Consider the following 12,643-nt stretch of genomic DNA (forward strand, 5'->3'; position numbering starts at 1 on the left):
TTGGAGACAGGGTTATCCGCTGGTGCATCTGAAGATGCGACCCTGACCATTTGTCCAACAGATCCCTCTGGAAAATTCTTGCGTGGAATCTGCCGAATGGAATTGCTTCGTAAGAAGCCACCATTTTTCCCAGGACTCTTGTGCATTGATGTACAGACACCTTTCCTGGTTTTAGGAGGTTCCTGACAAGTTCGGATAACTCCTTGGCTTTTTCCTCCGGGAGAAAAACCTTTTTCTGAACCGTGTCCAGAATCATCCCTAGGAACAGCAGACGTGTTGTCGGAATTAACTGGGATTTTGGAATATTCAGAATCCACCCGTGCTGTTTTAGCACTTCTTGAGACAGTGCTAATCCCATCTCTAGCTGTTCTCTGGACCTTGCCCTTATTAGGAGATCGTCCAAGTATGGGATAATTAATACGCCTTTTCTTCGAAGAAGAATCATCATCTCGGCCATTACCTTGGTAAAGACCCGAGGTGCCGTGGACAATCCAAACGGCAGCGTCTGAAACTGATAGTGACAGTTCTGTACGACGAACCTGAGGTACCCCTGGTGTGAGGGGTAAATTGGAACGTGGAGATACGCATCCTTGATGTCCAAGGATACCATAAAGTCCCCTTCTTCCAGGTTCGCTATCACTGCTCTGAGTGACTCCATCTTGAACTTGAACTTCTTTATGTACAGGTTCAAGGATTTCAGATTTAGAATAGGTCTTACCGAGCCATCCGGCTTCGGTACCACAAATAGAGTGGAATAATACCCCTTTCCTTGTTGTAAAAGAGGTACCTTGACTATCACCTGCTGAGAGTACAGCTTGTGAATGGCTTCCAAGACCGTCACCCTGTCGGAGGGGGACGTTGGTAAAGCAGACTTCAGGAAACGGCGAGGTGGATCCGTCTCTAGTTCCAACCTGTACCCCTGAGATATTATCTGCAGGATCCAGGGATCTACCTGCGAGTGAGCCCACTGCGCGCTGAAATTCTTGAGACGACCCCCCACCGCCCCCGAGTCCGCTTGAGAAGCCCCAGCGTCATGCTGAGGCTTTTGTAGAAGCGGGGGAGGGCTTCTGTTCCTGGGAAGGAGCTGCCTGTTGCAGTCTCTTCCCCCTTCCTCTGCCTCGTGGCAGATATGAATATCCCTTTGCTCTCTTGTTTTTAAAGGAACGAAAGGGCTGCGGTTGAAAAGTCGGTGTCTTTTTCTGTTGGGGAGTGACTTGAGGTAAAAAGGTGGATTTCCCGGCTGTAGCCGTGGCCACCAAATCCGATAGACCGACACCAAATAACTCCTCCCCTTTATACGGCAAAACTTCCATATGCCGTTTTGAGTCCGCATCACCTGACCACTGTCGCGTCCATAAACTTCTTCTGGCCGAAATGGACATAGCACTTACCCGTGATGCCAGTGTGCAAATATCCCTCTGTGCATCACGCATATAAAGAAATGCATCCTTTATTTGCTCTAAAGACAGTAAAACATTGTCCCTATCCAGGGTATCAATATTTTCAATCAGGGACTCTGACCAAGCTACCCCAGCACTGCACATCCAGGCTGTCGCTATAGCTGGTCGTAGTATAACACCTGTATGTGTGTATATACTTTTTTGGATATTTTCCATCCTCCTATCTGCTGGATCTTTAAGTGCGGCCGTCTCAGGAGAGGGTAACGCCACTTGTTTTGATAAGCGTGTGAGCGCCTTGTCCACCCTAGGAGGTGTTTCCCAGCGCGCCCTAACCTCTGGCGGGAAAGGGTATAAAGCCAATAACTTCTTTGAAATTAGCATTTTTTTTATCGGGGGCAACCCACGCTTCATCACACACCTCATTTAATTCATCTGATTCAGGAAAAACTATAGGTAGTTTTTTCACACCCCACATAATACCCTGTTTTGTGGTACCTGTAGTATCAGCAATATGTAACGCCTCCTTCATTGCCAAAATCATATAACGTGTGGCCCTACTGGAAAATACGGTTGATTCATCACCGTCGCCACTGGAATCAGTGCCTGTGTCTGGGTCTGTGTCGACCGACTGAGGCAAAGGGCGTTTTACAGCCCCTGACGGTGTTTGAGGCGCCTGGACAGGTGCTAATTGATTGTCCGGCCGTCTCATGTCGTCAAACGACTGCTTTAGCGTGTTGACACTATCCCGTAATTCCATAAATAAAGGCATCCATTCTGGTGTCGACCCCCTAGGGGGTGACATCCCCATATTTGGCAATTGCTCCGCCTCCACACCAATATCGTCCTCATACATGTCGACACACACGTACCGACCCACAGCAGACACACAGGGAATGCTCTTAAAGAAGACAGGACCCCACTAGCCCTTTGGGGAGACGGAGGGAGAGTTTGCCAGCACACACCAAAAAGCGCTATATATGACAGGGATAGCCTTATAATAAGTGCTCCCTGTATAGCTGCTTTAATAATATAATTTTGCCACAATTTTGCCCCCCCTCTCTTGTTTTACCCTGTGTAGTGCAGTGCAGGGGAGAGCCTGGGAGCCTTCCTGACCAGCGGAGCTGTGTGAGGAAAATGGCGCTGTGTGCTGAGGAGATAGGCCCGCCCCTTTTTCGGGGGGCTCGTCTCCCGCTCTTTAGTGGATTCTGGCAGGGGTTAAATATCTCCATATAGCCCCCGGAGGCTATATGTGAGGTATTTTTAGCCAAAATAGGTTTTCATTTGCCTCCCAGGGCGCCCCCCTCCCAGCGCCCTGCACCCTCACTGACTGCCGTGTGAAGTGTGCCGAGAGGAAAATGGCGCACAGCTGCAGTGCTGTGCGCTACCTTAAGAAGACTGAGGAGTCTTCTGCCGCCGATTCTGGACCTCTTCTCGTTTCAGCATCTGCAAGGGGGCCGGCGGCGAGGCTCCGGTGACCATCCAGGCTGTACCTGTGATCGTCCCTCTGGAGCTAATGTCCAGTAGCCAAGAAGCCAATCCATCCTGCACGCAGGTGAGTTCACTTCTTTTCCCCTAAGTCCCTCGTTGCAGTGATCCTGTTGCCAGCAGGACTCACTGTAAAATAAAAAACCTAAGCTAAACTTTTCTAAGCAGCTCTTTAGGAGAGCCACCTAGATTGCACCCTTCTCGGCCGGGCACAAAAATCTAACTGAGGCTTGGAGGAGGGTCATAGGGGGAGGAGCCAGTACACACCACCTGATCGTAAAGCTTTACTTTTTGTGCCCTGTCTCCTGCGGAGCCGCTATTCCCCATGGTCCTTTCAGGAACCCCAGCATCCACTAGGACGATAGAGAAAAAAAAAAATCAGCATGGTACTCTATTTCATAGTGGAGGGAAAAAAAATAATAATGACGTTGACATCCTGATGTGTGGCGCCCCACTTCCGGTGTGACGTGATGGACCCTACCGGAAATGGTGCTGCCCGAGTCCGGCACACAATATGGTTTGGGCAGACCTTACATTCAGTTGTGTTACTCAGAGCTCTTTCAAATATGGGATGGTCATGTAAACAATTTCTAAAACACTAGGCTGCAATGGAGGCTTCAGGTCACGTTACCGGGTAACTACATGAAACGCAGCAAGTTTTGCTTTTTGGAAGTGGTTACAACAGGATGCATACATCCTGCCATTTTAGTTAGGGCAGCAATTCTTTGGGAAAATACATTTTAAAGAGGTCTGCTGTTAGTCAGGATTATTTAATATGAGCAGTGATGGATTTTACCTATAGGCTGCAGGACCTATAGGCTGCAGTGACTTCCAGTCCTACCTGCCAGTCAGAGACACTCCAGACAGTCCCAGTGGGTGGGGCTTCCTCCCTCTGGGAATGCCAGACCGGGCTGCAAATAGCAGAGAGCTGGCTTCCTGTAGGAAGCAACTCTCTGCCTTTCGGGCAGCCCTAGCCGGTTTCTGTGGGCTGCAGCCAATGCAGTCCATAGAAGCCGGGGGTTTGTACATGCGCAGAACTATCACCGCTACTGCGCTGGTCCCAGCATCTGTGAACTACATTGTACACTACAGATGCTGGGAACTGGCCGGCGGCAGCACCCCTTGCACAGAGGTAGGAGCCGCCGCTGAATAGGAGTACTAGGAATATTTTAAGTCATGTGCAGCATCATTGTTGTAGGCACACCATGCAGGATGACTAGTCATATTTCATGTCATATGCACTTATTTCATAGTTTAATTATAGCACTTCTATCCTTGTTTTTATTTTTATTTAATTTTTTTATATACTATGGGTATTTCCATGCATTGTCACTTTAACAGCGACTTTAAATGCATCACTTGCCTTTGGGGGGTTGGGAGATCTGCGCAGTAAGTATTTATTGTTTGAACTGTCACCTAGTCACTTGCTTGTCCTGAGGAAAGGGACTAACCCTGAAATGTTTGCTGAACTGGTGTTTTATTCAGTCATCTTGCAGCCTAGGAGTGCCACCTGCTTCCCCCTGTGTTGTATTGTGGTGTCCAATCTCCTAGGAGGGCACCCAAGCAAGACATCTAGAGGGTATCTAGGAGTGCTGGATCCTGTGTTGCACATTATATTATACACACACACACACACACACACACACACACACACACACACACATATATACACAGACACTGCCAGGACAAATTTACAGATATTATAAAGTGAGGGAGCAGCACCTGTTGATTTGTACAACATTCCGGTCATTGTGCCAGCAGCTACAGTGTTGAGGTCATCTTCTGCTCCCCGGGTCTTTTCTATTACCACCCCAAAGGCACTGTACAATAACGCTGAAAAACAGTCAGAAGAGATATTAAGATGTAATGCCATTAAAAAAAAAAAAAAGAAGGGTTAGAATACAGCACATTGCACAACATTTTATTGATTGCTGCATACCAAACAGAAATGTGGATAACTTCAACCAAGAGAGGCTTAGGTTTCGTAAAAAGACCTTCAGAATTGAACAAACTAAGGACATTGCTGTAATGAAACGCTTAAACAAATACAGCTGGTGGACTAGCTATAACATGCGTCAGCACTGATTTAATCACAGTACAAACTTAACACCATCAAATAAGAGGTTGATGACTAGCAGAGAGATAAAAATAAACAGCAGCAGATCCAAGAAAAACACACACACACACATATATATATATATATATATATATATATATATATATATATATATATATATATATATATATAAAAAAATAAGAATTTACTTACCGATAATTCTATTTCTCGGAGTCCGTAGTGGATGCTGGGGTTCCTGAAAGGACCATGGGGGGGAATAGCGGCTCCGCAGGAGACAGGGCACAAAAAGTAAAGCTTTAGGATCAGGTGGTGTGCACTGGCTCCTCCCCCTATGACCCTCCTCCAAGCCTCAGTTAGGATACTGTGCCCGGACGAGCGTACACAATAAGGAAGGATTTTGAATCCCGGGTAAGACTCATACCAGCCACACCAATCACACTGTACAACCTGTGATCTGAACCCAGTTAACAGTATGATAACAGCGGAGCCTCTGAAAAGATGGCTCACAACAATAATAACCCGATTTTTGTAACTATGTACAAGTATTGCAGATAATCCGCACTTGGGATGGGCGCCCAGCATCCACTACGGACTACGAGAAATAGAATTATCGGTAAGTAAATTCTTATTTTCTCTATCGTCCTAGTGGATGCTGGGGTTCCTGAAAGGACCATGGGGATAATACCAAAGCTCCCAAACGGGCGGGAGAGTGCGGATGACTCTGCAGCACCGAATGAGAGAACTCCAGGTCCTCCTTAGCCAGGGTATCAAATTTGTAGGATTTTACCAACGTGTTTGCCCCTGACTAAATAGCCGCTCGGCAAAGTTGTAAAGCCGAGACCCCTCGGGCAGCCGCCCAAGATAAGCCCACCTTCCTTGTGGAATGGGCATTTACATATTTTGGCTGTGGCAGGCCTGCCACAGAATGTGCAAGCTGAATTGTATTACACATCCAACTAGCAATAGTCTGCTTAGAAGCAAGAGCACCCAGTTTGTTGGGTGCATACAGGATAACAGCAAGTCAGTTTTCCTGACTCCAGCCGTCCTGGAACCTATATTTACATGGCCCTGACAACATCTAGCAACCTGGAGTCCTCCAAGTCCCTAGTAGGCGCAAGGCACCAAAATAAGCTGGTTCAGGTGAAACACTGACACCACCTTAGGGAGAGAACTGGGGACGAGTCCGCAGCTCTGCCCTGTCCAAATGGACAACCAGATATGGGCTTTTTTTGAGAAAAAAACCACCAATTTGACACTCGCCTGGTCCAGGCCAGGGCCAAGAGCATGGTCACTTTTCATGTGAGATGCTTCAAATCCACAGATTTGACTGGTTTTAAACCAATGTGATTTGAGGAATCCCAGAACTACGTTGAGATCCCACAGTGCCACTGGAGGCACAAAAAGGGGGTTGTATATGCAATACTCCCTTGACAAACTTCTGGACTTGGCCCATAGACACTCCTGTTTGCAGGAAATGCAGGAATCGACCGAGTTGAAATTTCTTCGTGGGGCCTTTCTGGCCTCACACCACGCAACATATTTTTGCCACATGTGGTGATAATGTTGTGCGGTCACCTCCTTTCTGGCTTTGACCAGGGTAGGAATGACCTCTTCCGGAATGCCTTTTTCCCTTAGGATCCGGCGTTCCACCGCCATGCCGTCAAACGCAGCTGCGGTAAGTCTTGGAACAGACATGGTACTTGCTGAAACAAGTCCCTTCTTAGCGGCAGAGGCCATAAGTCCTCTGTGAGCATCTCTTGAAGTTCCGGGTACCAAGTCCTTCTTGGCCAATCCGGAGCCATGAGTATAGTTCTTACTCCTCTACGTCTTATAAGTCTCAGTACCTTAGGTATGAGAAGCAGAGGATGGAACACATACACCGACTGGTACATCCATGGTGTTACCAGAACGTCCACAGCTATTGCCTGAGGGTCTCTTAACCTGGCGCAATACCTGTCCCGTTTTTTGTTCAGACGGGACGCCATCATGTCCACCTTTGGTATTTCCCAACGGTTTACAATCATGTGGAAAACTTCCCGATGAAGTTTCCACTCTGCCGGGTGGAGGTCGTGCCTGCTGAGGAAGTCTGCTTCCCAGTTTCCATTCCCGGAATGAAACACTGCTGACAGTGCTATCACATGATTTTCCGCCCAGCGAAAAGTCCTTGCAGTTTTTGCCATTGCCCTCCTGCTTCTTGTGCCGCCCTGTCTATTTACGTGGGCGACTGCCGTGATGTTTTTCCCACTGGATCAATACCGGCTGACCTTGAAGCAGAGGTCTTGCTAAGCTTAGAGTATTATAAATTTACCCTTAGCTCCAGTATATTTATGTGGAGAAAAGTCTCCAGACTTGATCACACTCCCTGGAAGTTTTTTCCTTGTGTGACTGCTCCCCAGCCTCTCGGGCTGGCCTCCGTGGTCACCAGCATCCAATCCTGAATGCCTAATCTGCGGCCCTCTAGAAGATGAGCACTCTGTAACCACCACAGGAGAGACACCCTTGTCCTTGGATATAGGGTTATCCGCTGATGCATCTGAAGATGCGATCCGGACCATTTGTCCAGCAGATCCCACTGAAAAATTCTTGCGTGAAATCTGCCGAATGGAATTGCTTCGTAGGAAGTCACCATCTTTACCAGGACCCTTGTGCAATGATGCACTGATTTTAGGAGGTTCCTGACTAGCTCGGATAACTCCCTGGCTTTCTCTTCCGGGAGAAACACCTTTTTCTGGACTGTGTCCAGAATCATCCCTAGGCACAGCAGACTTGTCGTCGGGATCAGCTGCGATTTTGGAATATTTAGAATCCACCCGTGCTGTTGTAGCAGTATCCGAGATAGTGCTACTCCGACCTCCAACTGTTCCCTGGACTTTGCCCTTATCAGGAGATCGTCCAAGTAAGGGATAATTAAGACGCCTTTTCTTCGAAGAAGAATCATCATTTCGGCCATTACCTTGGTAAAGACCCGGGGTGCCGTGGACAATCCAAACGGCAGCGTCTGAAACTGATAGTGACAGTTCTGTACCACGAACCTGAGGTACCCTTAGTGAGAAGGGCAAATTTTGGACATGGAGGTAAGCATCCCTGATGTCTCGGGACACTATATAGTCCCCTTCTTCCTGGTTCGTTATCACTGCTCTGAGTGACTCCATCTTGATTTGAACCTTTGTAAGTGTTCAAATTTTTTTAGATTTAGAATAGGTCTCACCTAGCCTTCTGGCTTCAGTACCACAATATAATGTGGAATAATACCCCTTTTCTTGTTGTAGGAGGGGTAATTTGATTATCACCTGCTGGGAATACAGCTTGTGAATTGTTTCCCATACTGCCTCCTTGTCGGAGGGAGACCTTGGTAAACCAGACTTCAGGAGCCTGCGAAGGGGAAACGTCTCGACATTCCAATCTGTACCCCTGGGATACTACATGTAGGATCCAGGGGTCCTGTACGGTCCCAGCGTCATGCTGAGAGCTTGGCAGAAGCGGTGGAACGCTTCTGTTCCTGGCAATGGGCTGCCTGCTGCAGTCTTCTTCCCTTTCCTCTATCCCTGGGCAGATATGACTCTTATAGGGACGAAAGGACTGAGGCTGAAAAGACGGTGTCTTTTTCTGCAGAGATGTGACTTAGGGTAAAAACGGTGGATTTTCCAGCAGTTGCCGTGGCCACCAGGTCCGATGGACCGACCCCAAATAACTCCTCTTCCTTTATACGGCAATACACCTTTGTGCCGTTTGGAATCTGCATCACCTGACCACTGTCGTGTCCATAAACATCTTCTGGCAGATATGGACATCGCACTTACTCTTGATGCCAGAGTGCAAATATCCCTCTGTGCATCTCGCATATATAGAAAATGCATCCTTTAAATGCTCTATAGTCAATAAAATACTGTCCCTGTCAAGGGTATCAATATTTTTAGTCAGGGAATCCGACCAAGCCACCCCAGCTCTGCACATCCAGGCTGAGGCGATCGCTGGTCGCAGTATAACACCAGTATGTGTGTATATACTTTTTATGATATTTTCCAGCCTCCTGTCAGCTGGCTCCTTGAGGACGGCCCTATCTATAGACGGTACCGCCACTTGTTTTGATAAGCGTGTGAGCGCCTTATCCACCCTAAGGGGTGTTTCCTAACGCGCCCTAACTTCTGGCGGGAAAGGGTATACCGCCCATAATTTTCTATCGGGGGGAACCCACGCATCATCACACACTTCATTTAATTTATCTGATTCAGGAAAAACTACGGTAGTTTTTTCACATCCCACATAATACCCTCTTTTGTGGTACTTGTAGTATCAGAAATATGTAACACCTCCTTCATTGCCCTTAACGTGTGGCCCTAATAAGGAATACGTTTGTTTATTCACCGTCGACACTGGATTCAGTGTCCGTGTCTGTGTCTGTGTCGACCGACTAAAGTAAACGGGCGTTTTAAAACCCCTGACGGTGTTTATGAGACGTCTGGACCGGTACTAATTGTTTGTCGGCCGTCTCATGTCGTCAACCGACCTTGCAGCGTGTTGACATTATCACGTAATTCCCTAAATAAGCCATCCATTCCGGTGTCGACTCCCTAGAGAGTGACATCACCATTACAGGCAATTGCTCCGCCTCCTCACCAACATCGTCCTCATACATGTCGACACACACGTACCGACACACAGCACACACACAGGGAATGCTCTGATAGAGGACAGGACCCACTAGCCCTTTGGAGAGACAGAGGGAGAGTTTGCCAGCACACACCAAAAACGCTATAATTATATAGGGACAACCTTATATAAGTGTTTTCCCTTATAGCATCTTTTATATATTTCTAACGCCAAATTAGTGCCCCCCCTCTCTGTTTTAACCCTGTTTCTGTAGTGCAGTGCAGGGGAGAGCCTGGGAGCCTTCCCTCCAGCCTTTCTGTGAGGGAAAATGGCGCTGTGTGCTGAGGAGATAGGCCCCGCCCCTTTTTCGGCGGGCTCGTCTCCCGCTCTTTAATGGATTCTGGCAGGGGTTAAATATCTCCATATAGCCCCCGGAGGCTATATGTGAGGTATTTTTAGCCAAAAAAGGTTTTCATTTGCCTCCCAGGGCGCCCCCCTCCCAGCGCCCTGCACCCTCAGTGACTGCCGTGTGAAGTGTGCTGAGAGGAAATGGCGCACAGCTGCAGTGCTGTGCGCTACCTTAAGAAGACTGAGGAGTCTTCTGCCGCCGATTCTGGACCTCTTCTCGTTTCAGCATCTGCAAGGGGGCCGGCGGCGAGGCTCCGGTGACCATCCAGGCTGTACCTGTGATCGTCCCTCTGGAGCTAATGTCCAGTAGCCAAAGAAGCCAATCCATCCTGCACGCAGGTGAGTTCACTTCTTCTCCCCTAAGTCCCTCGTTGCAGTGATCCTGTTGCCAGCAGGACTCACTGTAAAATAAAAAAACCTAAGCTAAACTTTTCTAAGCAGCTCTTTAGGAGAGCCACCTAGATTGCACCCTTCTCGGCCGGGCACAAAAATCTAACTGAGGCTTGGAGGAGGGTCATAGGGGGAGGAGCCAGTGCACACCACCTGATCCTAAAGCTTTACTTTTTGTGCCCTGTCTCCTGCGGAGCCGCTATTCCCCCCCATGGTCCTTTCAGGAACCCCAGCATCCACTAGGACGATAGAGAAATATATATATTTTTTTTTGAAAGAACATTTATATCATGTAAGCTTCCATACTAGCACCAAACAGACAACTGTCCAGCATACTCTCAAGGAAGCACAGCATGGCCTTGTACTAAGGGCCAGGTGCCACTAGAACAGTGATCATGGCATTTAGTATATATTGGCAGTGCCTTCATCTACCAGCAGTATAACACAGTCACAGGCATGACACGGCACAGGACAGCAGACTACAGCTGGGAAACTAAATTAAACCAGATTCACTTACCTAAAGATCCCAATGTGTTGGCCCACAGTGCACCCTGCCTTGTAACCATGTTCAAAATCCTAAATAAATTAGTAGACAGGAGTAATTAACTCATCATTATTTGCTTTTAATTGTCCCTATTATCATGAGCTATTCTACAATTTAAAAGGTGAAATCAGAAGGATTAATAAATAGTACAAATACATATGAAACAACGAAGCCCACATAGACATACCTAGAATTACTAAATTGGGGGAATTCAATAGTTTTGGCTGTCTACAAAGTCCCGTTTAGATTCAATTGACAATTGGGTGCACATGCACATCACGCCCAAACAGACAGGGTTTAGCTGCGCAACACCTGTCTAAAATTCTGCTTTGGGCCAACTTAACACACATTTCTTTACGCACCTCAGGAGGCTATGAGAAGAAATGTCATCCCTCTGGCTAGCAGACGTCTAAATAGAGCAGGGGTGGGGAACCTCCGGCCCGCGGGCCCTATACGGCCCGCGAAGCCGTTTGCCCTGGCCCACCAGCTGGTGTCAGTGAGACACGCTGCCGCTCAATCCGGCGGCAGCGTGTCTCAGCTGTCAGAACAGGGAGACAGGGAGGAGAGCGCGGCTGTCGAGTGGGAGCGGCGGCGCGTAGTACTGCAAACCAGCCGCCGGTCCGTGAGCCAATCAGAGCTCGCGGACCGGCAGCCAATCAGGAGCCGCAGCTGCCGGTCCGCGAGCTCTGATTGGCTCTCGAACCGGCGGCTGGTTTGAAGTACTACACGCCGCCGCTCCCACCCGACAGCCGCGCTCTCCTCCGTGTCTCACGGTAAGCAGCACAGAGGGGAGGGCATCTGTATACCTGGCACTGTGGGGGGCATCTGTATACCTGGCACTGTGGGGGGCATCTGTATACCTGGCACTGTGGGGGGCATCTGTATACCTGGCACTGTGAGGGGCATCTGTATACCTGGCACTGTGAGGGGCATCTGTATACCTGGCACTGTGAGGGGCATCTGTATACCTGGCACTGTGAGGGGCATCTGTATACCTGGCACTGTGAGGGGCATCTGTATACCTAGCACTGTGGGGGCATCTGTATACCTGGCACTGTGTGGGGCATTTGTATACCTGGCACTGTGTGGGGCATTTGTATACCTGGCACTGTGAGGGGCATTTGTATACCTGGCACTGTGGGGGCAATTGTGGATCTGGCACCGCACTATTGGGGGCATGTGTATCACGTCCCATTTTAACTGGCCACACCCATTTTTTTGGGCGCGTGCGTGCCTCCGGCGCGCACACACAGTACCTCTAAATGGGCAGATTTACTGGGGGGTAGGGTCATTTTTTAAGTTGAGAATTTTTGTATGGCTCCCGAAGGATTTTATAAATATCCAAATGGCCCTCGGCAGAAAAAAGGTTCCCCACCCCTCAAATAGAGCAACAATTGAAATGCTCCGTTTTGCACCCCCTAGTGGTAGTCGCTGGGTTAAACAATTGAATCGCCCCCAATGTTTACAAGATATGTATGCTTCCAGACTAGCACTAAACAGCATGTAGCAGAGTTCAGCGCACTCTCGAGGAAACACAGCACTGCCTAATACTAGTGCCACAGATCACCAGAACAGTGACTGTAGCATGCAGTATGGAAGAGCAGTGCCTTTTTCTCCCAGCAGTGTAACACTATCATAGGCATGAGATGGCACTAGACAGCTGACTACCGCTGGGCAAACCAAGCTTTGGCATACTGCATTTTTTAAATTTTAATTACATGTTATGGACAAATACAAATGGATGAACAA

The 12,643-nt window shown here is 48.3% G+C and overlaps 1 protein-coding gene and 2 non-coding genes across 3 annotated transcripts in view; all 3 read right to left on the reverse strand.

Annotated features, from left to right (window-relative positions):
* Positions 1–12,643, reverse strand: part of LOC135055149 (mitochondrial import inner membrane translocase subunit Tim23) — a 109,241-nt gene that overhangs the window by 18,666 nt on the left and 77,932 nt on the right. Inside the window, exons 5-6 of the mRNA XM_063958850.1 lie at positions 10,868–10,926; positions 4,608–4,718 (exon numbers count right to left, since the gene is read on the reverse strand). Of these exons, the coding sequence (XP_063814920.1) occupies positions 4,608–4,718; positions 10,868–10,926 (170 nt within the window). The remainder of the gene's footprint in view (positions 1–4,607; positions 4,719–10,867; positions 10,927–12,643) is intronic.
* Positions 10,640–10,840, reverse strand: LOC134899978 (small nucleolar RNA SNORA74). The gene has a single exon (XR_010173501.1). It is a non-coding gene; the product is annotated as a small nucleolar RNA SNORA74 (small nucleolar RNA).
* Positions 12,365–12,569, reverse strand: LOC134899975 (small nucleolar RNA SNORA74). The gene has a single exon (XR_010173498.1). It is a non-coding gene; the product is annotated as a small nucleolar RNA SNORA74 (small nucleolar RNA).

The sequence above is a fragment of the Pseudophryne corroboree genome, chromosome 3, assembly GCF_028390025.1.
Source record: "Pseudophryne corroboree isolate aPseCor3 chromosome 3, aPseCor3.hap2, whole genome shotgun sequence".
NCBI lineage: Eukaryota > Metazoa > Chordata > Amphibia > Anura > Myobatrachidae > Pseudophryne > Pseudophryne corroboree.